The sequence below is a fragment of the Manis javanica genome, chromosome 12 (assembly GCF_040802235.1).
Source record: "Manis javanica isolate MJ-LG chromosome 12, MJ_LKY, whole genome shotgun sequence".
NCBI classification, from domain to species: Eukaryota; Metazoa; Chordata; class Mammalia; order Pholidota; family Manidae; genus Manis; species Manis javanica.
The window spans coordinates 26,073,176-26,098,817 of record NC_133167.1 but is presented as its reverse complement, the minus strand read 5'-3'; the positions used below and the strand labels follow the sequence as shown (position 1 = coordinate 26,098,817).

General features: G+C 37.1%; 1 protein-coding gene across 2 annotated transcripts in view; it reads left to right on the top strand.

Moving 5' to 3' along the window:
- The window catches only part of CCNYL1 (cyclin Y like 1), a 35,402-nt gene extending 10,276 nt beyond the window's left edge, over positions 1 to 25,126 (top strand). Inside the window, exons 3-10 of one of the 2 annotated variants that reach the window (XM_017658436.3) lie at positions 1,446 to 1,480; positions 6,511 to 6,611; positions 9,830 to 9,865; positions 12,330 to 12,381; positions 13,235 to 13,354; positions 17,043 to 17,209; positions 23,040 to 23,202; positions 24,375 to 25,126. In XM_017658436.3, the coding sequence (XP_017513925.2) occupies positions 1,446 to 1,480; positions 6,511 to 6,611; positions 9,830 to 9,865; positions 12,330 to 12,381; positions 13,235 to 13,354; positions 17,043 to 17,209; positions 23,040 to 23,202; positions 24,375 to 24,491 (791 nt within the window). In that variant the 3' untranslated portion in view covers positions 24,492 to 25,126. The remainder of the gene's footprint in view (positions 1 to 1,445; positions 1,481 to 6,510; positions 6,612 to 9,829; positions 9,866 to 12,329; positions 12,382 to 13,234; positions 13,355 to 17,042; positions 17,210 to 23,039; positions 23,203 to 24,374) is intronic. The other variant, XM_073218219.1, reaches the window with a different exon arrangement.
- The last annotated feature ends 516 nt before the right edge of the window (positions 25,127 to 25,642 follow it).

Below are 25,642 nucleotides of genomic sequence, written 5' to 3'. Positions count from 1 at the left end.
TTATAAACATAGTCGATTGGCCACGTGATGTAGATGTGGTCTTTCTGCATACTGTTTTGTCCTTTTTTCCCTTTGCTTCAAAGAGCACACATTTGAAAGATGAATGAGAGGATTTAGGTAACAGGTTTTTATTTAACAAATCAGAAGAATCAATTGTTTATTTATGGGGATTGAATCTGTGAGTTTGGCCCCACTTTACACAGTGATTAACCAAATGAGTCTATCTTAAATCCAGATTTATGCTACTCAAAACTTTTAAGCTACTTGAAAGCTTCTCATCCTAATGTAATTCTGTGCCCAGGATATATCAGAGCAGACATAACCTATGGGTGTCCTAGAAGGTTAGCCTCAGCTTGTGAAACTTGTGCACATTCCCCGTGTCCTTCTTTTAGGATGAGAATCAGAACTGTACGATGTTTTCTCTCTCCTGCTTGCCTGCTTATTTTCCTTAATGTTATGTTAAGTCCTAGTTTATTTGCTAAAAAGCCACATGTGACCAAGTTTTTCATCACATACAAGTGAGGGTTTCATAATATTTGAAGTAGTGCAACACAGTAAAAAAATGGGGGTTTCTAACCTGCATTTTCATAGTGTGTGTACTTTGTCCATCTTGATCATTTATGGTTAGGATCATTGTATTTCTCAGGTTCTTCCAGATCCATGAATTGGTCATGTAAAGAGAGTGTGGAGACAGTAAAAGAAACCCATACCCTTTCTCCTCAGTTGTAAGGAACCGGTGCCTATGAAGCCATCTCAAGTTAGAGGGGCAGTGTAAGAAACAAAGTGAGGTGCAAGACCCTCTTTGGAGCTTTTATTCTTCTGGTGGCCTTTGTTAGAGCAAAATGCTTTTGTGTGCTGTCCATATGTTCATGTAGGTTAGTGCACTCATTTTAAAATGTCAATTTGAGATAGGTTACTTTTCGGTTGTGTATGATCTGTTAATTTTTTCAGTGAGATATTTTAGTAGATTACCAATAAGTGGTTTAGAATGCTTCCAAGGATACTCATGTATCTAGAGATTAGTTTTTAGCCAGAAACTGGCTCTTAGAGCTATCGGCTGTTAGTCCTGGTAATTAAAGTAAGCTATGTAGAAATGTAGAATTAGCAAATACTACTGGTTAGTGGCTCAGATACCCACTAGGTAAACTTTTTATTAGCTAAATTTCTCACCTGGTCTGACTTGTTTTGCCCTTTTGTACATGCAGAGTTTTTCACTTGTACCTAAGATAGAATGTCAGAAAGTAAAAATAAATTTTCAGATTTTACTTCATGGGACTCAACTTGCTAGGTGACTGAATTATAAATTTTGTTGGAAATTATTTAAAAAATAGAGTGGAATTTTATCTCATTTTGTTGTTGGTAATCCATCAGACAAATATCAACTATTTTTTATTTTTCTATGGCATTTGTATCAGAATTGATCAGTTAATTTTTTTTATTCTTAGTGCGAGAAAAGAGGAAGAGCAACCATTTAAACCATGTAAGTAAACAGTTGAAAAGTTAATTAAGAAATCAATAATTTGAATTAAAAGTGTTTGCCATGATTCCTAAAAAATATAATGGACCCAATGCTGTTAACATGGACCTCTTTCTGTAGATTTTCTAAATCTCTTCCATTTTTTTGCCATCATTTTTAAAACTTATTTTTTAACCAGAGTAACAAAAGTATGATAGCTAAGTTAATTGCACTCTCTCATTGACTTCCCATGATAGCAGGTGAAAGCTTCCTCACTCTGTGGTGGCCTTATTTCCCTCCCTCTATTCCTTCAACATAATCATGGTTTTTATTAAATCAGAATCAATATTTGCTTTATTATGAGTATGCAGATACTGTTCACTGCTGATCCTTATAGTTCTCTGCCTATGCAGACCTTGTATACCCTTCATTCTGTTTCTTAAATATTTCTGAAATTTGAGCAGCTCTCTACTTCTCCTGGATAATCCAATCCCCCCTTTCTTAGCCAGTATGATCTCACATAGCCAAATATAGTAAGTCACTCCCTGGCTGGTCTTCCTGATTTCACATTCTTCATTTTTTTGTGGAATTAATTTCCTATGTTCACTCTACTGTTTTCTGACAGCTTTTTTTTCCCTCCAAATATAGCTTTTGTCATATACCTATCAAAAATATTTTCTGTCTTCTAAAATACATTTGCTCTGGGTTTTTTTTCTTGGGGACATCCTTCCCCAGCTTTTTGTCATCTTATTCCAGTATGGACTGGTTTGCCATAGGCTGGCTCTCTGCTTATTTTCCTGGGATATCTCTCTGAAGTCATCTGGGATCTCACATAACTGTTTGTTGGATCTTGTGTTGGATCCCCTGTGTCCTAGATTCTTTGTTTCCCTCTGTCTTGATAATCCCTTGTTTTACTGGAGCACATTTTCCTGGGAATGGGCTGAAGAACTATGCTTCTCTGAAACTCCCCTTATTTGATAAAGTATGGTATTCTACATTGAAGCTAATTTTTGCAGTTCTAAAGATAGTTCTCTACTGTCTTCTCAATTACAGTGTTGCTTTTAAGTCTATTGACATTGTATGATACATTGTACATTACCAATTTTAGTCTACTTAATCCGCCCCCTTCCTTCTTTGGAACCTTTTAGCCTTCCATATGCCTGGGATTCTAAGATTTCATGATAGGGTTTGGTGCGGACTTTTTACTTTCTTTGGGACCATTAAGTCTGCAGACTCTTTCTCCTTATATTGTTTTTTTTCCTGTCTTTGGTATTTTCTCTGTTTCTTCTTCTTCTTTTTTTTTTCTGGTAGTCCTATTTCTATTTAGATGTTAGACCTCTTAAACTAGTATTATTATATCTTTTTTCCCCCTCCTATTTTCGATTTTGTCTTTTTGTTCCACTTCCTGGAGATTTCCTTGACTTTATATTCTAACCCTTCTACTGAAACTTTGTCTGATTTTTAATTTATAGAGTTCTCTTACATTACGTCATTTTTTTTTCTTCAGCATTTGGTTCTTTGACAAATGCAGTTTCTTGTTTATCTGAGGATGTTTAAGGATTTTGGGGGTAGGTTTTCATCTGCTCCTGAAATGTACCCTGCCATCAATTCCTTTTTCCTGTCTTGATCTCTTACTTGTTGGAGGCTTCCCTCAAATGTGTGGTGGTCGTCCCTGGCTGTCTCTTAAAATCTATTTGGAAGCATCTTGGGTGAGCAGGACTTGCTAACTGATGGGCCTCACTGCAAAGAGTTGGAGGCCAAGCCTCTGAATTCTAAGCCCACCTTGGGTTCTTCAGAACAAACAGGCTTTCTCATCCCTGTTGGAATCGCTCTCTGTGGGCACCAAGGTTGTGCTTCATCTGTCTGCCATGTCAGTTGTTGCTCCTTTATGTAGTCTTTTCATCTTTCAAGCATTAAAAGTCATCTGTTTATCCTATGATGTGTATAATCTTCTTTTATGCTGTTAATTCTAATGACAGCTTTGAGAAGAGGGAGAGGAAATAGATTTGTGGTCAGATCACCATGTTTAATTCAAAACTTAGAATCTATATTTAAAGTGTAAATCTAAGCTTAAAGTTTTAATTTAATTATTAATGATATTAACTCAGACAGTATTTTTGGTTATACCTATAATTAGCATATTAGTTTTCTACTAAAACCTTGATTAAGAGTTCAATTTAATGCATAAAATGTTAAGAAGTTTTCAAGTTAATTAAAAGACATTAATTCTTAATAAACATATCCAAAACTTGTGATAAAGGGGAGAGGAAAAGTAAAATTCAGCTTTATTTTTTAATGGGTTAAAATAAATAGTATGCACAGTGGGAATGGTCAGTGGGTGGGAACAAGAGTTCAACAGGTACTTGGCCTTTGATGGTAAGTTTTGGATGGTGACTCACTAGACTTCTAGATATGATCATTTGCTAGTCTTTGCCACTGCACCTTAAGTCCACTAAGTAACCCCTTCCTTTTTTTGTAAAGATTGTAAAAGTCCACCTATTCTGTTAACACTGAATGAAGATAAAAACTGCCTATTCTAGTGACAAACTGAAATAATCCCCATGAGCATTAAATTGTCAGTAGTGTTTTTTTGCTGTTTGACTTTTTTTTGGTATTTGCATTTTATGTCCTTATGTTTGTCAGTATAGTTTACTGAGGTTGTGAGCAAGCAATGGTAAGGCTTTAACCAAAAAGGATAATTATGTCAAAGTTTTAATCAACATGAGGGGAAAGTAACGTGCTGTCAACTAATATCCAGGCTTTGCTCAGAGGCATATTTCTTCCATCCTCTAGCAAATAACTAGATATTACTAGATACTGACAGAATTTGAGTTAGTTGGGAGCAGGCCTGTGCTGAGGCAGGAATTGTTCAGTGTTTTGACTGTTGCTGATTCACTAAATGAGCCCCTATAGGGCTGTAAGACCACATCTAATTAAAAATTTTAAATGTTTTAGTACTAATATTTTCAAAGACAAACCAATATACATTCATAATAGGAGAGAAATGTTTAATAGAAGAAAATGAAAGCAAATATTACCCACAGCTCTACCAAGTAGTCTACATTTTGGTGCACTTTATTGGTTTTATTTACCCCATACATAGATTTTGGTTACCACTGACTTTACTGTGGTGTAGCATATGCCTTGCTATACTCCAATTGTAGTGACCTTTAAAGATAACTTTCTTCCATTTAGAATAGAAGTTTTTGAATGAATTAATTTTCATTTTTCTTGCTGTTTTTTTGAGATTCTCAAAGTAAATTACACATTAACTAGATCATTTTAGGAACATATCAGAGTTTTAGATATAGTTAAAATATTTCTAGCGTATAGGAGAATTTAGTCTTCCACGTAGTGATACTTTTCAAAAATTATAACACCTTGAACCTTTTGTTCATGTGGGATTAAATGACTTTGCAGTAAAATACCTGATACAAGCAAAATGGCATTTTTATATGCCATATAGCTATTTCTGATTATTGGCTACTGGGAGTTTTTTAAATGTTCTGTATTTTAAAAAGCATCAACTAGATTTTCTGCTTGACCCATCTTTTGTGTATTTATGGGTACTGCTGATGGGAGAGTGTGACACCATGGTAAAAACTTTTATGTTAATAGGAGGAAGGAAGGCTCATCTGAATTAGTAAAAGACAAAAACAAAACACAACCAAAAAAAACATTAAAGTTGTTGGTATTCTATGGTTTAAAGAATGTTTCTATTACTTTCAGCTAATTACAGTGACTGAGATTTGGTTATTGGCCTTACTTTAAGGAAGAGAATTGCCCTGACATAGGCTAGGCCTTTCAGTATTTGACTCTTGCTGTATTCTTGGGCTCTTCCCAAACAAGTGGATACTTCTAAAGTGTTTTAAAGATAATTTATTCTCTAGAGGGTCTCAAAAAGTTTGCCGTCACCTCTCCGCTACCACTGCAGATAAATTCTCACTAATTTGTACCTGTAGTAAGATTTACATTCCAATTATAATTGACTTTAAGTCAATTGTCAAACATTTATTGAACCTCTTAATTTATCTCAGATTCTGTGCTCAGCAGCTGGAGCTAGGAGTAGCAGGAGTCCTTCCTTCTCGGAGAAGCTTACTTTCTTGTGTGTGGTGTACCCTGCAAACTGTTGATAGCGTGTAACAAGTGGTAAATTAGATGTGTAAGTGTGCAGACAGGGAGAGGTTTTGTGGCATGGCTGCTGGCAAAGGTATTCTGGAGGTAGATGAGGTCAAGCTCACTGGGACAAAAGAGGAAGAAAAAGGCATCATAGGCAGAGAGCAGTATGAGTGAGGCAGGAGAGTGTCCTGATGAGTCAAATAAACAATAGAAATAAAAATTTGAAATAAGTGAAAAGTATTCTTTGAGGTTCTCACTTGAGTAATGTAATGGCAGTCTAGTTTACATATACAGTGAAAGGTAAATTCTCAAGAGTTGTTTTATCTGGTTTGAGATGTGAGAGAATCTTAAAGCAATACTTTCTTCTCCAGATAAGGAAACTGAGGTCCAGCAAGACTGAAGACTCCCTAGTTTGTGAGAGATAGAGCAGCCTGGCACACATAGCCTCTGACTCAGAAACATTTGTTTCATCACACTGTCTCCTGAGCTAATACATTTATTACTGGCTTTTATTTCCTGCAACAGACTGTTCTTGCATCAATACTATGTAAGGCATTACATTTTATTGTGTAAATAAATAATAGAAATAGAAAATCTCAGCTGCTTTTCATTGCTTAAGAAAAAAAAACACTGAAATCTTATTCTAGATTTTTTATGTTCTTATAATGGGAGTTTATAATAGGATGCTTGCCAGGTTTGATTACAGGTACTGTATCAAGGGCAGCATTTTATAACCCCTTCCTCAAAACTCCTCCGAGGAAGTTAGAGTAGCCAATGGGTTTCCCATAGAGCTGCACGTGTAACACACTCAAGCAGTTCATGGAATATAAGAAAGATCTTAATGCTTTATCATGTGACATTTTAACCAAGGAAAAAACACACTTTTATAGGTTTAACTTACTGTGACATTTTCTTCTATTTCCCTTCCCCTTCAGGTATCTCCAGGGCAGCTTACTAAAAAGTATAGCTCATGCTCAACAATATTTCTAGATGACAGCACAGTCAGCCAGCCTAATCTTAGAACCACAATAAAATGGTGAGTACAACTAGGTTGCCAAGGGCTGAGTGATAGACTCCCTTATGCTAAACGCATTCTAGCCAGACTCGGTCATTTCAGTCATTTGATTGTCCTTTTCAGTGATCAGGTTGAGAAACTGGTATCAGTTTTCAAGGACCTAAACATGAATCTTCAATTTCCATTTTAATCTTAGAATGGCATGGTGAAAGGGCAGGCCAGTTAGCAAATAAGAAATCCCACAAAAGTATATATACATCTTTATTTGATACATTTTTGTTAAGACATTGTTGAACATAATGAGGAGAGGTGCTTTTTATTTGATATTTCTAGGAAAACTTCTTTATGAGCTATGGACCTAAAACAATGTGTATTACTTTAGAAGCTACTCTTGGAAGAAGGAACAGCTTGTCCCCTACTGGCAGTAGACTGTATCCGCATTTAAATTTAATTGGATTTTGTCAGATTTTCCCTATTGGCATTTTTTCCCCCAACTATTTCTTTGTGAAAATTCACTTCTTCCTATTGTCCAAACATGAGGAAAAATGTATCAAAATTAGTCCTAAAGAACAAATTTTCAAGCTTAATTTCTTTTTGGATGAAATTTGTTCAACTTAGGTTTTAATATCAATAGATACTTAATTGACAAATTTTATTTTTATATTACATTCAATTAATTATTTAAATCTATATTAATATGTAAATATATTTGATTTAATTTATATTTAATATACATTATATTTAAAAATAACTTAACAAATTAATGAATTAAAGTACTTAATTCTTTAATAGATATGTGTATACATATATAAATATATTTTCAAGACACTGTATCAGTCTATAAGAAACCACAGCAGAGAACAATGAACGACATCAAGTTTTGAAAATATAGCTATGGTCATCAGGTTTATACTTAAACATGAACAGGGTTCTGTTGATGAAAACTGTTCCTTAATTTCTGGGAAATCTTCATAGTCTGCAACTGGAGATGCACTTTCAAAACACCCTAAGATAGATCTTTCACGCTTTTAAGAGAGGAAAACCAAAACAGGACCCCACTAAGCATTGTCTAAGGAATATTATTAAACTGTTGATTTTGCAGAACACGGTTTGGGAAATGCTACTTGAAAATATAATATCCTTATTCCTAATTTCATTTTTCAGTCTTAAAAACATAATTACCTTATAAACTTAATTTTATTTCTAAGGCATCAGCTTTTTTAGCTAAATAATTATCAGTAACTTCTACTTTAATTAAAAAGTCTCAATCATAATAATGTAAGTTTTCCTCTCTCACTTATAAAATAGTTGAGGTCAAATTGTGTTGCATCAAAAGTTGAGCCCTGACTGTCCAAAGTCCTGAGCTTTGGCACCTATTGAGTAATCACTGAATGTTTTCACTCAGCTAAGAAACTAAATCTGTAGGTAAAAATCCACTCTACTTTGGCTTGAGTGCCCAAGCCTCTTTTGAATTCAGGAGATTCTGAGTTTCAGTATATAATTCAAAAGTAATTTTAAAGATTAACCTTGCTCAGACAAGTAGCTTTCATATTTTTCCCCCCAACTTACTGTACTTCCAAAAATTAGACTTAAGTTCTAATTTGCTCCCATTAAAAAAATAAGGGTTTTAAAAATGGTCATTGAGTATATATTCATTATTGGTGAAATAAAGGTTAACTAAGAAATTAATAGGTTACTTAGCTTTTAGGAATTATTTTGAAAAACGTTTATCTTGAGGGTAGTAGTGCAGTTTTATCAGTGGGGTAGCTGAGCCTTCTTAGAACCATTTAGGCAACTCTTTTCAAAATACATGTCTCTGCCCTAGTAAACGTAATGTTCTTCATGTAATTGTAGATTAATGATATCAACAACAACAAAATATATATGTCTTTGAACACACGCATTCTGCCTGCTGCTACCTCTCTCCCTCCCTCCCCTCTCTCAAGCCTTTTGATAAGCTGAGGCATGCTTATGTCGACAAAAGCATCGCCCAGTGATTCTGATCTTAACCCTAACTCATTCATTCCCAAACTTTGCTACACACTGCAGTCACCTGGGGAACTTTTAAAAATGGTCCAAGTCATAACTCAGTACCAGTTGAATCAGAATGGCTTGATGGGAAAGCCAGGCTGTTTTTAAAGCCCAGGTGATCCCAGTGTGAAGCCAAACTTGGGAACTGTGGACTGGTTAGAATGTAGGAGAAAGAGAACTGCTTCTGACTATTGCTGGGATCTTGGGCAAATGTTAAGCCTTTGTTCCCTTATCAGTAAAATGGGTTGTTTAATGTCTCTAAGATTCAGTGGTCCTTTTCAGCATTTAACTTTAAATTCTGTAATTTTAAAATCAATTTGAAGATGAAACTGAAGCACTATAGAAGTATCCATCTTTGATGCTAGTAATATTGTAAGCCTTTTTACAAGTGCTAATATTACTATAGGCCTAGTTATAAAATTCAGATTTGCCTTCCCTCAATGATTTTGAGCTTCGTTTTAGACACTGAGGGCAAAGGGAAGTACATAAGAGAACCTCTTTGTTGCCTAGTACACAACATCTGTGAATAACTTAGGAATACAGTAACTTAAAGAAAGTCTACATCTGTTTGTTAATATTCCATTTAAATGAATTTGGGAATACTTGTCAGTAATACACTGTGTAGTATTGTGCTGCATAGTTAGCACTGCTTATTTCAGGGAGCTGGACCTATCATTGATTTTACGGGTACTTACATTTGCTATTAAATTTTCTAATATTATGTAAAAGTAATTTTAAATAATTTTATTTGGTGTAGCAAACTTTATTTACATTTAGTAAATAGTGGAAAACAGACGGATTAAGTAGTGAACTAAATCAACTGAAGTGCAGGGCTAGCTTTTTTTTTAAGCATAAAAGCTACTGTATGGCTTAAATTTAAGCATGTATACAAATAAATTAAGTTTTTTAGAATTGAAGGTTCTATTAGAAGAAGGGCAAATGACAGGAAATAGGTACTAGTTTATGTATTATAAAGATCACCTGAAACCTGTCTTCTACGAGCATATTACCTAGCATTTTAGTTCTCCTATTATTGCTAAAAGCTTAACTAAAACAAGAGAGAAGGTGCCCATATGGTACTGTTCTGAATTAGAGGGTGTCAGGACCACTGGGCAGCTGGGAAAGGTCTTCCTCAACCCCCTTTTAAAAAATGTCTTCAAACCTAACATGATAAAATCATTTGTTACAATTTTTTTTTTCCTCCACAGTGTGACCTTAGCAATATATTACCACATAAAGAACAGGTGAGCTCTTTTAAAACCTGTCTTGTTATTCTAGCTAGTTAATTTGCAAGGTAATCAAGTTTAGTGTTAGGTCATAACTGTGGACATTATTAGAGTACACTGCAGAGTGCTTTTATTACAATAATTGAAGTGAATCATTTGTTTTTGTCTTAGGCCTCAAGTTACTGAGGATCCTGGGAAGTATTTGTTTAGGTGGATTATATTTATGTTTACTGTATCAGAAGTTAAAATTGAGAATTTAAAAATTAAATCCATTGTATATCAAAACAGGGTTTTCATGGCACTATTGAAATTTTGAGCTAGATAATTCTTTGTTGCAGGGGCTGTCCTATGCCTTACAGGATGTTCAGCACCCTTGGCCACTACTTCACTAGATGCAAGGAGCACCACCCTCCACATTGTGACAGCCAGAATGTCTCCTAGCATGGCCAAAGGTCCCTCAGGGACAAAGTCACTCCTAATTGGAACCCCTGTGTTAACATAAATCATATTTTTTATGAAAAATAACTTATTTTCCACAACAAAAAAATTGAGTGAAAAATGTGTCATTGATTTACATTTTGCAAATCTCTATAATGTCTGGCTTAATAGAAGACAACTAAGTTGCATACCTGACCTGTCTTTAATCATTTGTTTTGAAGAAAGAAAGTGAAGAAGACCCAGCCTCATGCAGATATATAGTTGGAAAAAGACATATTTTTAAAGCCTTCAGATAATTGGGGATATTCTTTGATCCATACCAAAGGTCCACAAGTGCTAGTTTCTTAAATTAATACCTTACACACTGAATGGATCTTTTACTTATGTGATACTTACATGTACATGATATTATGCACTGCTTATTTGGAGATTATCGGTTTATATTTCTTTATAGTGTCAAAAACTCATTTTTGTTAGTATCACCACCAGTCTTACCAGAAAATTTGTTCAAGTATTGAGCAGCTGCAAGCTCACAATAGGTTGAGCTCACAGTAAGAAGATACAAGCTTTCCCAAATCCTGATTTTTAGCTTGGTAGCTTAAATTTTATCATTGGCAACAAATACTTTCGTTACTTTCTTTGAAGTGACAGGCTCACTTTATTTTTGAGAGAATGACTGTTGTACTTTCAAATAAAGATGGTGTTCTATGAAAAAAGTGGCCTGTTCCACTCACAACTAAGTCACAAGTGCTTTTCCTTTATACAGCTGTATTTCAGTGTGCAGAAATGCTTAATGTATACTTTCCACTGTTTCAGAATATTAAAAAGAAATATCAAGGTTTAGTAACACAAGCATTTCTCATTGCACATAGCACGTGTTAGGCAAATTGAAGGTGTGTGGCAGCCTTGTGCTAAGCAATAGTCTGTCAGTGCCATTTTGCTAACAGCATTTGCTCACTTCACATCTCTGACACATTTGGGTAGTTCTCGCAATATTTCAAATTTTTTTGTTACTATGTTACGGTGATCTGAGTTCAGTGATTACAACTTTGCTGAAAGCTCAGGTGATCGTTAGCATTTTTTTAGCAATAAAATATTTTTACATTTAGGTATATACATTGTTTTAGATACAGTGCTATTGCACATTTACTAGACTACACTAGAGTGTAAACATGACTTTTATATGTACTGGGAAACCAAAAAATTCATTTGACTTGCATTATTGTGATACTTGCTTTATTGTGGTGGTTTGGAACCAAGCCTATGATATCTTTGAGGTGTGCCTGTTTTAATTTTTACTGTTCTATCAGGGACATTCTTAAGTAAAGTAGAATTTTTTTTCAACTGTAGGTGTCATCAAAGAACAGAATGACTAGTAGTACAAGTTTGTTACCACTGCTTTGATTCATGCTCAGAAACCAGCAGTTTTTACCCACTTTTGTTTTTATGTAATCACTGTAAATGTCAAACAGTGTAAAAGCAGATGTCTTGGTATTCCTATAAAAACACTTTGGCCTTATGGGCCTCTGAAAAGGGTCTAGAAGAACCCCAGAGGCCTACAGACCACATTTGGAGAGTCACTGTTTTAAATGAGCACAGAATGTTTGTGTGGTGAATTTCTAAATAAAAACACTGGTCTCCTTTAAAAAAGAAAGACATGTTTTTAACTTACATTCATTCAAGTTCTGAAGGCTATGTTGCCCACCACGACTGCTTTATAAAATGCTCTTGTGGATTCCAGTGTGAGGGTAGAGGAGTGAAAGTGTATTTGGTTCACGAGCATTGCCTGTTAGGGAGGTGGACGGTCAGTGCTTATAAAAGCAGCTCTGGCTGGTAGTTGTAGAAAAGATGCCACATAAAGTGATGTGCTTAGTAAAAAGAGGTCAGGAAACCCTCTTAAGATCAGAATCTAGAAGAATTTGTAAAACTCTTTGCTATGTTGAAGGTTAAGCTTCCTTTGCCCTTGTTTCTACTCCTAGCAGATAAGTTACTAAGATACTAATTCCTGGAATTAATTTTTTAAATGTACATTCTTATTTTATAGAGATGCAGATAGATCCTTGGATATTTTTGATGAGAGATCACATCCACTCACAGTAAGTGTCATTTTTATTGAAGTTGTATTTTTCTGTCATACAGTTGTTTGTTCATGCTGGTTTGCTTTGCAATTAATTATGAGAAGAAAATTACTCCCTTCAGCTCGAAGTCAAAATCATTTTCCTTTAAGTCTTCCCTGCCCCATGTTTTGTCTAATCGTTTTGCAAAAGGAGTGTTGTATAAGGAATATGACTGTAAGAAGTGAGTTGCAATTGTGTATATAATTAGTGAGCTAAGGTGAGTAAATGCACCCAAATAACAGAAAATGTACCTTTTAAAAGATAATTTTCAGTAGCATCCAACAATGTAAATATTTGTAGCTAAACCCAATATGTTAAAATCTCTATGAAGACAAGTAGAAAACTATTTACATTTTAAATCAGAAAGACAAAAATTTGAAAGTTCACTTCCTCAGGTGCAGTGTAGCCACATGTGGCTGGAGCCTACTGTACAGGACAGTATAGCCTTAGAGCCTTATGGGGATAGGAAACTGAAAATGTTTTTTCAAAATTGATTGCAGAGGATGACATATATGGTGATCAACAAGGCTTTTGAGCCTAAAAATAGTTTACATTTGAATGGAATTCTGTGGGGGAAGGGTGGAAAGGAACATTTATAAATTTTCTGAGGTTTTGTGCTTATATTTTTTTCTTTACTGAATTATTGTTGAGTATTGAATCACTATGGTATTCTAAGATCCCATTGTTTATATTTAAAAGGACTAAAAGACCCGTCACCAATCAAGATTATCTTTAGGGACACATGTGTACAAGTGTGCAGATTATTATCTTATTGGTGCTTAAGAATTTTCTTCAGTGGATACTTACTTATATTACATTTTTTTTCTTTCAGCGAGAAAAGGTTCCAGAGGAATACTTTAAGCATGACCCTGAGCACAAATTTATTTACAGATTTGTTCGTACTCTTTTTAGTGCTGCACAGCTGACAGCTGAATGTGCAATAGTAACTTTGGTAAGATACTTCTTTTTTCATAAAGCATCTTTAAATATTTCAATCTTATACATAGGATATGGTCCTATTTTTCAAATAAAAGTAGGCTCCTGAAATGGTCATCAATACGTCATTAAAAGAAACTTACCAAAAAGAAAGTAAAATACACACATTTGAGCTTAACAATCATTATTATTTAAAATGTTTCCATTGCTTTTCTCATCACAAAACAATTGCTACTGTAGGCAGCAGGAGAGATTTCTGGTTTTCCTTCCACACCTCAGGACACACTTGCACATGCAGTGTACACACATACACACATACAAGGTGTGCTGGTGAGGCAGAATGTGGGCAGTAACACAACTTTCTGGCCTATAGGCAGAGACTGATTCAGTATAAGGCTAAACCAAGTCCTAGACTGTATTCCCCTGATGATTCTGTGTGTTCTGATTGAGAACTATGCCCTAAATTCCTTGGAGGATGGGTGTTCACCCGTCCTTGCTGTTGTCTTGTGCCTGCCTGTAAAATTGCCCAGTGTACTTAGTAATTACAGTGCCAGTGTACTTAGAAAGGCTTTGCTAGTTAGCCTGCTAAGGTTCAACTGTGTTAAGGACCTTTGCATCATTCACGCAGAATTTCTATGGTAAGAGTCTAACATTTGAATAATGAATAGGATCTATAAAGTGATAAAATCTTACTTTAGAAATTTTCAAGTGAGAGGTAGTTGGGATTATTTTACTCCCTCTAAGCGAACCTATGGGGGAAAGTCAACTGCATGGTCTGGAGGGAAAGACTGCTCTGATCAGTACCTACACCTTTAGTGTCCAGTTAGGATTCAGGAGAGGAGGCTTGTGGTTTGAACAGAGATTCTCCAGGGCACTGGATCAGACACAGGCCTCTCTGTGGAGGCAGGAGTGGGACCTCTGTATGGAGAGTTGGGTAGTGTAGGAAGGACAGCACCTAGGTTGGAAGAGGGAGGGGGATTTTTGTAGACAAGCTCATACCTGAGACATGGCAGAGTGGCCTAGTAATTGATTGCGCATATGGAATTGAAGCATGAATCTGAGCTAGAGGTAGGGTGTTAAAAGAGTAGCTGTTCAAATGCAGAGAAAGTGTGTAGAATAAAAGGTGGATAGAAGATAGCTCTGTAAGGACTAACAGCATTTAAGGTACAAATCCCAGAGGAGTGGTTTAGAGTGGTAGGAAAACCAGGAGAGAATAATAAAAGATGCCAAGGTAAGAGAGGTTTAAGGAGAGTGTGGTCAAAATGCTAAATGCTGCTCATTCCATAAATAACCACTGAACATGTACTCTGTGTCACTGTTGTGTGGTGATAGAAGAGAGAACAGGTTGGATAAACTTGTATTTGTGGATCTTATATTTAAAGAGAAAGTTTTGTTTTTTTGCTTTTTTTCAATGAGTGTTTTTAAAAAGCTGAATATTTCAAGTAGTAGTAAATACCAAGAAGAGAAAGCAGGGTAAAGAGATAAAGTGGTTGGAGAAGCATACTGATTTAGATAGAGCAATCAGGAAGAGGCTCTTTAAAAAGGTAAAATTTGAACTGTGACCTGACTAAACTGAGGAAGATAAGGAGCTCTGGCACTGCAAGCAAAGGGGACAAGAGCCAGACTCTGAAATGGGAACATGTTTCGCATGTTCAAGGAACTGCCACATAGCTAGTAATCAGAGTGAGGAATGAGGGAAAGAATATAGGAGATGAGGTCACAGAAGGGCAGCAGCTTATCTCATAGGGCCTTGTAGCTCATGGGTCATGGGAAGAGGGTAAATTGTTATTCCTCTGATGGAAAACCCTTGGTAGATCTTGAGCAGGGGTGTGAAGTGCTGTTAATTTGAGAAGCTCTCCTGGCTGCTCCCAGGAGAAGAGACTGTAGTTGGGAGTCAGAGTGGAGCAAGAAGTCAGAAGGCAGTGACAGTCGTACTGGTAAGATGTTAAAAACAGAATAGAAAGCTCTCAGATCATCAGTGAAGGTAGAGATAAGAATTATCAACAGATTGGAGCAGGATAACTCAAATGCAAGTTTTAGCTCAGGAACAAGGCTAATGGCAGTGCCCTTTAGGTATGAGGGAAGGCGTGGGGAGTGGAGAGTTGAAACGCAGGGCTCTGGTTTGTATGTGCGAAAGCACCTATGACCTTGGCCAGAGTGTATTCAGTAGAGTGGCAGCTGCAGGGCGCAGAGAGGTGGGTAAAGAAGGGAGTGGGCAATAAGCCAGCATCAGGGCATTTGCTGTGAGGACAATGAGAGGGAGCATTCTGAGGGCCTGGGGGTGGGATGGGGACAGCATAACCACATTCATACTGGGAAAATCTCTGGCAGAGAGGGAGAAATTCTTCAGAAAGAGGTAGTTGTGGAAACAGTTCTGCAGAAGTGGTATGGGACCACTTCACTGAAAGCAGAGTTGGCTTCAGTGAGAAGAAAGAAACCTCAGTTCCACTGGCAGAGGAGGACAAGTGGTACACGTGCGTGTCAGGACATACCATGCTTGCCAGCTAACAGACAGGAAGTTGAGAGATTGCCAGTGTTCTCTAAGTGCCTCTAGTTAGTCCCATGAAGTAGAGAAGTGAACCTGGATTAATTCTTAGGGTCCTTGAGAGCGCTGAGTTATGGGGAATGGGAGCAGAATTTCACTAGGAACATATAATGTTCAATAACCATTTGTTTTTGAAAACACAATTAAGTTTGGAGAACATTGGTAAATCTGAGGCGTCAATCTGATAACCTTCAGACAATAAAGATACTCTTTAAAAGTGGACTTTTTTCTTTTTGTCAAATGGAATACTGTCCAGAGCATCCTCTAAAGTAACAATAAGTCAGCTCTCTTCTGGAATCCACACTCACCCAGTCCTTTGTAGAATAGACATTTGATACATGTAAAGGAAATCATGACAGTCTTCTCACAAACTGCCTGGCGGATTTGGATGAGCCCCAGGGCTGGAGAGACTGGCAGCTCTGTTACGGCCTGAAAACCAGTAGAACTGAACAAGCTGCAGGTTATGGAAGACAGAAACGAATGATCACAAGTGATGATGGAGATGTGTTAAAATGAAGGGATGTGAGAAAGTACCATCCTTTTTAGGCATGTGTGTTCCTTAAAAAAAAGGTTAAGTGAAGCCCGGCCCAAGCATACCGTCTGAACCGCCTGCTCTGCTGCGCTGCTCCGTAGCCACTGGGAGGCGCCCTTGTCCGCGAGTTTGTAACTTCAAGCTGGTGCCACGAAAGGACTACTTACTGTGAACAGAGGAAGATAAAAATGTGCTCAGCATTACAAGGGTTTACATATTCAGTCAAGTGTATGTTCAAGGCGAAACCACCATATAACCACCAGCAAGGTATGGCCCATTGCATGTGGTAGGCTCTCAAGTATTTATTGAATAGCTACAGTCCATGCTGGGCCTGTGTATACTGCTTTTTATGATGAGTAGGAAGGTAATAACACCATGCTTGTGTTCAGGATGCCCTTTGCTGCGATGTCCATTCATTCCTGTGACCAAAATTGGGCTGGAAATTGACATGGCATAGCAGGCAACAGAAGTATGTGACCTGGCCTCTAGCTCTGGCTGGCTGAACAAAAGTCTCCAAAACCTAAGAATAAAAGGCATGTCAAAAACATAAAATCTGTCATTTCTAACAATTCTTATCACAGTGCTTAAATGGGACTAAAATCAAAGACCAGTGCTCTATTTTTGCAGGTTTACTTAGAAAGGCTTTTAACTTATGCTGAGATCGACATTTGTCCCACTAACTGGAAAAGAATTGTTTTGGGAGCCATTCTTCTTGCCTCCAAGGTTTGGGATGATCAGGCTGTATGGAATGTGGACTACTGCCAGATCCTCAAGGACATTACAGTTGAGGACATGTGAGTTTGTAAGGTTTTGGTGAACTTTCTAACCATTTTACAATGCCTCATTTGTTCCCATAATGTTTACATTTTAAGAAATATTTTTAAAGGTATGTTGTGCGGAGAACTGAAATAAGCATAAAATTACATATTTCAATCCAGCTGTGGTATAACAATTCATATTTCCCATCATTAGTTGGTAGGTCTTGATGTGTTAATTGTAGTAATCTGCTTGATAAATTGGAATGTATATTTTGGTATTTTTTTAAAAGGATTTTACAAGCTCATTATCAAAACAACATGGTACAGTAAATGGTTTCATGGTTTTATTAAAGATGCCTACCACTTCCAGTACATTATTTTTTATTATTTTTTATTTATTTATTTTTATTTTGGTATCATCAATCTACAATGATATGAGTGACATTATGGTTACTAGACTCCCTCCTTCACCAATTCCTCCCCCCCCCCACAAACCCCATTATAGTCACTGTCCATCAGCATAGTAAGATGCTATAGAATCATTACTTGTCTTCTCTGTGTTGTACATCCCTCCCCATGCCGCCCCTACATTATGTCTGCTAATCGTAATGCCCCTTTTCCCCACTTGTCCCTCCCTTCCCACCCACCCTCCCCACCTTTCCCTTTGGTAACTGTTAGTCCATTCTTGGGTTCTGTGAGTCTGCTGCTGTTTTGTTCCTTCAGTTTTTTCTTTGTTCTTATACTCCACAGATGAGTGAAATCATTTGATATTTGTCTTTTTCCACCTGGCTTACTTCACCCTCTAGCTACATCCATGTTGTTGCAAATGGTAGGATTTGTTTTCTTCTTATGGCTGAGTAATATTCCATTGTGTATATGTACCACATCTTCTTTATCCATTCATCTACTTATGGACACTTAGGTTGCTTCCATTTCTTGGCTATTATAAATAGTGCTGCAATAAACATAGGTGTGCATTATGTCTTTCTCAAACTGGGCTGCTGCATTCTTAGGGTAAATTCCCAGGAGTGGAATTCCTGGGTCAAATGATATTTCTATTTTTAGTTTTTTGAGGAACCTCCATACTGCTTTCCACAATGGTTGAACTAATTTACATTCCCACCAGCAGTGTAGGAGGGTTCCCCTTTCTCCACAACCTCGCCAACATTTGTTGTTGTTTGTCTTTTGGATGGTGGCCATCCTTACTGGTGTGAGGTGATATTTCATTGTGGTTTTAATTTGCATTTCTCTGATGATTAGCAATGTGGAGCATCTTTTCATGTGCCTGTTGGCCATCTGAATTTCTTCTTTGGAGAACTGTCTGTTCAGATTCTGTGCCCATTTTTTTATTGGATTATTTGCTTTTTGTTTGTTGAGGTGCATGAGCTCTTTATATATTTTGGATGTCAATCTTTTATCAGATATGTCATTTATGAATATATTCTCCCATACTGTAGGATGTCTTTTTGTTCTATTGATGATGTCCTTTGCTGTATAGAAGCTTTTCAGCTTGATATAGTCCCACTTGTTAATCTTTGCTTTTGTTTCCCTTGCCCGGGGAGATATGTTCATGAAAAAGTTGCTCATGTTTATGTCTAAGAGATTTTTGCCTATGTTTTTTTCTAAGAGTTTTATGGTTTCATGACTTACATTCAGGTCTTTGATCCATTTGAATTTACTTTTGTATATGGGGTTAGATAATGATCCAGTTTCATTCTCTTAAATGTAGCTGTCCAGTTTTGCCAACACCAACTGTTGAAGAGGCTGTCATTTCCCCATTGTATATCCAAGGCTCCTTTATCATATATTAATTGACCATATATCTGGACTCTCTATTCTTTTCCACTGGTCTATGGGTCTGTTCTTGCACCAGTACCAAATTGTCTTGATTACTGTGGCTTTGTAGTAGAGCTTGAAGTGGGGAAACGAGATTCCCCCCTGCCTTATTCTTCCTTCTCAGGATTGCTTTGGCTGTTTGGGGTCTTTTGTGGTTCCATATGAATTTTAGAACTATTTGTTCTGTTCGTTGAAGAATGCTGTTGCTATTTTGATAGGGATTGCATTGAATCTGTAGATTGCTTTAGGCAGAATGGCCATTTTGACAATATTAATTCTTCCTAGCCAAGAACATGAGATGAATTTCCATTTGTTAGTGTCCTCGTTAATTTCTCTTAGTAGGAGTGTCCTGTAGTTTTCAGGGTATAGGTCTTTCACTTCCTTGGTTAGGTTTATTCCTAGGTATTTTATTCTTTTTGATGCAATTGTGAATGGAATTGTTTTCCTGATTTCTCTTTCTGCTAGCTCATCATTAGTGTATAGGAAAGCAACAGATTTCTGTGTATTAATTTTGTATCCTGCAACTTTGCTGAATTCCAGTATTAGTTCTAGTAGTTTTGGAGTGGAGTCTTTAGGGTTTTTTATATACAATATCATGTCATCTGCAAATAGTGACAGTTTGACTTCTTGTTTACCAGTCTGGATTCCTTGTATTTCTTTGTTTTGTCTGATTGCTGTGGCTAAGACCTCCAGAACTATGTTGAATAAATGTGAGGAGAGTGGGCACCCTTGTCTTGATCACAATCTTAAGGGAAAAGCTTTCACCTTCTCGACGTTAAGTAGAAGGTTGGGTGTGGGTTTGTCATATATGCCTTTACTATGTTGAGGTGCTTGCCCTCTATACCCATTTTGTTGAAGAGTTTTTATCATGAATGAATGTTAAATTTTGTCGAATGCTTTTTCAGCATCTGTTGAGATGATCATGTGGTTTTTGTCCTCCTTTTTGTTGATGTGGTTGATGATGTTGATGGATTTTCGAATGTTGTACCATCCTTTGCATCCCTGAGATGAATCCCACGTGATCATGGTATATGATTCTCTTGATGTATTTTTGAATTTGGTTTGCTATATTTTGTTGAGTATTTTTGCATCTATGTTCATCAGGGATATTGGTCTGTAATTTTCTTTTTTGGTGGGATCTTTGCCTGGTTTTGGTGTTAGAGTGATGCTAGCTAGCTAGCTTCATAGAATGAATTTGGAAGTATTCCCTCCTCTTCTATATTTTGGAAACACTTCCAGTACATTATTAATGGGCACACGTCTGGCCTTTGAAATAAGTGTTTGGACACTGGTAAGGTCTTGGGGCCTCTATAGACTATTGAGAGGTTATAGATTCAGCTGGCGTCATACATTTGCTTCTGCTGGTCGTTCTCTCCTTTTTATTTGAAGTTCTGTTAGAAACCATGATACAAAGGTAGACATACAAAGGTCTCAGATCCCTGTGCTCCTGCCACCTCCCCTATTAGGAGTATATTGCATGTGTTTAAAAATAGGTCTGATGAGGTAGAAGTTCTTACCTCTCAGGGTGCTCAGCAACCACAGCAGCACTTTGGCCTTAGGTTAAGCACGAGGGTACCCCTTATAGATGGCATGGTAACGTGGGAGCGCAACACCAGACCTCATAGGGGCTTTCGGTTTGGCTACCCTGGCTGCTGTGAAGGCCCTGAGGGGTAGCAAGCAAGATGAGCTGGAGAGGACTTTTCCAGCAGGCAAAGTGCCCACTTGACAGTGAAAATGTCTTCATTGGTGGCATTTAGGAAAATGTGAAAGAATGTCTCCTGATTCTATTGAACAACATAGGAAGATCAAGATCATGGCAGGTAGTGACAGGAGTTTGTTTTTGATACCATGCTCACTTTGCAAGATAAGACTGACATTCAGAATTGCCCAAGTGCTTGTTTACATCTGAACTTGTGACTAACAGGAGGTACCAGAATTGTTGGTAGCTGTCAAAGTGGCTTTTGGTGAAAATGCCCACTCTGATAATAGCGTAAACTGAGTGGTCATCTAGATGGTGCTTGCAGCCATCTTGGCAAACAGTGTGACAACAAATGAATTTGAAGTGAACAGAGGTACTTTTGGAAGTTGTCTGTCATCAGTCTTCACACTGACCCCTTAAAGGGAGGAAAATTGGTAAACATGAACACCAGCCCTGGCATGATGGCAGCTGAGTGTCTCAAAACCTGCAGCTGAGCTGGCTAGTGCTCTGATTGTAGTTATAAAATATGTGGTTTTTCATAGCCCCAGGAGCCGTGGTGGCAGTGTCTAGCTACAGTAAGACTAGTTATAAACAGTGCTTTTTGTGTATGAACAGAGAAACACCAGGAGCTGTGTTTATAATGGTAGGCTGCTTTTGTTTATGTTCTTTGGAAATTGGACAGCATTACAACAGTGTTTAATGTACATTGGTTTCATCTCCCTGCTGTTGACTACATTTGTAATGGTTTCATTTTGAGTCTAAATTGAAAAGTTGTTGTCTACCAGCTCTTTCTTAAAACTTCCAGCATCTGTCTTGTTAGAGTATACGTCCCTTCGAAAGAATTAGTTAAAACTGAGCAGCTGCTATTCAGAAAATTTGCTGTGCCTGCAAATGGTATGCTATTCAGCCATCTAGCCATTTAAAAAAACAACAAAAAACCCAGAAGATACATATTCTGTAGGCATAATGCTTTTCTTCAGTGATTAAATCTCTGTTAATAGACATGTTAATCCTATGAAGTACTGTATTTCTACACAATTAAAATGTATTAGTGGAGAAAATATAAAAGGAAGAGAGAAGTGCATTTATTCCTGTAGTAAATTAAGTCCTGATTAGCTGATTATCAAAACATTATCTGATTTACATTTCTATAGGCTTATGGCCACATGAACAGGAAATTAATTTTGGAAGAGTAGGTTCAGTAGGATTTAAAGTTCAACAAATTAGAAAACCTCATCTCTGCTCATAGTCTGACTGCTCTCCATACAGGAGAAAATCAAGCACTTGTTGACCTATCCAATATATAAAATATTCAAACTTTAAAACCAAGAACCCAAAAAAATATGTTATAAGCCTCTCATATTGTTCAGTTATTTATCATTTTTATGTAATTAACTCTGTAAAGGGACTACTATGAGAGTGGTAAGGTTTACTCTTTATACTTACATTTGGAAAGTGGCAGCTGTATGGTCACATAGCAAATGATGGCTCCTAGCATTTTCCTTTCCCGATTTATTGAAGGTGTGTTCAGTTTGGGGTAGTGGATGCTGAGCATCTTGGGGTTGCATCCGCACATCAAAAAGTAGGTTTAATCTAGCCAGGATGTTTGTTAATTTTTCTGTCTTCCATAGTTTAAAAAAGTGTGTCCTGTCCTGTCACAGTGATGGTTTCTCGCCCCAATAAGATGATGGGTAACAGAAACTTGCATTCTGCCCTTTGACCTAGCTCCATGTACTGGAGCAGGGGGAGGGGATTCCTTTTCCCATCGAATATAGCTTATTTATTTATTTGAGATGAATCCTTGTTGCCTCAAGAGTTTTCCCCCCTCAGAGATAATAGCAGTGGCTCTTGATGGATCCATTTGTTGCCGTGGTGATGTGCCCACTCCTTTTGTTGGTGCCTGGCTACTTCAATAAGCCCCTTCGTGTTATCGGCCCAGTGAAAATGTCTGCAAGTTCTTCAGAGCTAATAAACAGCGTGCATCACTCCTTTCATCTGATCACTATAGTGGGGCCTGTGAGTGAGCACGGAGCATGAATCGTATAGCTGCACTAATGGAACTCTGAAGAATGAGCCCCTGAGTCAGCAGTGTGAGTGCACAGGGGGCCGTCACCTCTTCCCCCTCGTCTCACACCCAAAGTGGTGGGCTGCAGAAAGGACCACAAATAGCTGTACCTTGTTGGACATTAGTGTATTAATCCAGCTGGGTAGCTTTTATGTGTTTCAAAATAGAATTTAGAGCTATCCTTACAGCTCAGAATGATATTTTTAAAGATAACTCAGTTGACTAAAATTGTCCTGTGTTGCCTTTGTTGTCTCCTCCTCCCCCAGGAATGAGATGGAACGGCAATTTTTGGAGCTACTTCAGTTTAATATTAATGTTCCTGCCAGTGTTTATGCCAAATACTACTTTGACCTTCGCTCCTTAGCAGATGATAACAACCTGAATTTTCTATTTGCTCCTCTTAGCAAAGAAAGAGCACAGAACCTAGAGGTAAGACTGCAAAATCACTCAGTGGGGTTTTCTGTCAGCCACCAAAGCCAACATCTGTGGCTGAAATCTCATTAAGTGTGATTAGGAAAACGGAAAGCTTCTAAATTAACACACTGAAGAGCTTAATAACCCTTTGGCATCATATTTCCTGGGTGTTTTATGATTTATACAAAGATCCACATTATTAAAATAATTACAGATATCTTCTGTGTCCATAATTCGGAATATTTTAAATCAAATTTAATCTGTTCTTAAGGGTCCATTTGAACCTCTACCCTTCCACATAACCATATGTGGACAATTTATTATATCTCCAATCATATCTACATACAGCCTAGTTACCACTCTTAACTGTCTTTTACTCAGTTTGCAAATTCATGTTTGTTTTCTATATATATCACAGTTCACTGCCATGAGTTTATTAGACAGTACATTAGTGGCTAATTTAGGAGAGACTTTATGTAGTTCAGATGTATAATGTGTGTTTCAAATACTGGATGTAGAAAGTATACGGATTATTAATGGAAATGGTAATGTACATAAGGCTAATATTTATGGCTTATGACTTGAATATACAGTAAAATTATTCACAGCTGAAATGGATACATTTAAAGTTGACACTTTTTTGTGATATTTCAGAATAAGACATTTTTCTACCATAATTAATGTGTAAGTGAAATTTCACCATTTGGTGCTTCAGACCTCTCAGAGCTTCCAATAAAATGCAGCACACACCTGCCTCATTAAAATTTGCTTGGAGTGTATAGTAACTAATGAAGACTGGGTAGAAGTTGACTAGCTAAAAAACACTGATTTCCCCAAGTGTACGTGTGATATGGGAACAAGTGTACAGGTAACAACAGATGATACTGCTGTCAGGAGCCTGTCACAATACCTTGGACACCATTGGGAACCCAGTTTTTAAGTAACTAGGTTCCTCCTTGGCCTGGCTACCTAATCATAGCCCTGAAAGGATACCACCTGAGTGAGCTGGCAGAGAAGTAGCACCCCAGAACCTGGGAGTGTGGACCTCAGCCATTCAAAGTAGCACAAGCTATGACCTGCCTAAAGGAGTGGATGTGTGGCTTATCAATGATGCTTTTTTTTTTAAGGTTGAAACACTTTTTTTTTTCCTTAATTGAACCTGTGTTCTATTTGATTGACTCTCCCAGGCCATTTCCAGATTGTGTGAAGACAAATACAAAGACTTGTGTAGAGCTGCTATGAGAAGGTCTTTCAGCGCTGAAAACGTCATTGGTGTTCGGCACTCTAATGCCATCCTCTCTTAAGGGAGAAGTAAGGGGTTGTAACGTCTCAAACCCCACATCTACAAGACTGTGGAAATGTCACCTCTCCTGCTCAAAAACCAGCAAAAATAGTATTTTCACCTAAAAGAAAGACCTCTAATTCAAGAGACTGTTGGACAGGAAGCACTGTGTTCACAGGAAAGAATGGGACCTTGTCAATGCAACACACTCTTCTGTCCTTTTTAATGTAAACAGAGTTACAAAAACCACTCCAGAGTGATAGCTCCCAACCCACACACAGATATTTGCTTACTATGTAGGCTGATAACTGTGAACCATATGAGGTTTTTTTAATTAATAGTTTAAATTTTTAGACTTTGAAAACACTAACTATATAACTTCTATGTTTTTCCTATTTTTCTTGCCCCTGTTCATTTCTATTTTCCTATTTTATTTGCCCCACCCCAGTATTGCTGCATATTCCTATAGAATCAATGCAGTATTACCATTAAAAACATGGGACTCCTAATAACTCATGAAGCCACTTAGGAACAGACAGTAGCATTGTTAGGAATTGAAGAGTTTTTCCTCCCTATTATATCATCAAAGCTGCCAGTCATTATTAGCAATCAGTTTAAACCAAAAAGCTGCTGAATAAACACTTGTCATTCAGATTCTTTGCAAGCACTACTTATTTGCCTATTGCCAAGTTTGGGATCATAAACAGAAAGTATCAGTTATTGTCTGCTTTTGGGTCCATGCTACATTTTTTGTGAACTATAATGGTGCTTCTCATTTTCTGATGATTTTCCTCTCTGTTAAATACATGTATTAAGAGCTATTTTTGTGATTCCAACCAACATGGTAGTCCAACAGTAACGAGCAGGTAGTGAAATAGAAGGTGTCCTGCCAAGTCTCAGTGAAATTTTAAGCTTTAATATATATATGATGTGCTTGGGCCCTTCAGGCATTGCTGAAGAAGTACAAATGCTACAACTTAGAAAACATCACTGCAAAGGTTAGTTACATTTCTTTTAAACTTACTTGGTTTTGTAAATTTTAAACACTAAGCTTTCAATTTTAACTTTTTGTTTCAGTCCCTCTTCAAGATGGCAAACATGGGCTGAAACAAAATTAAAATTACGAGCTTAATATTTAAAATTTACAAAACTAAGTTAAAAGAAATGTAACTA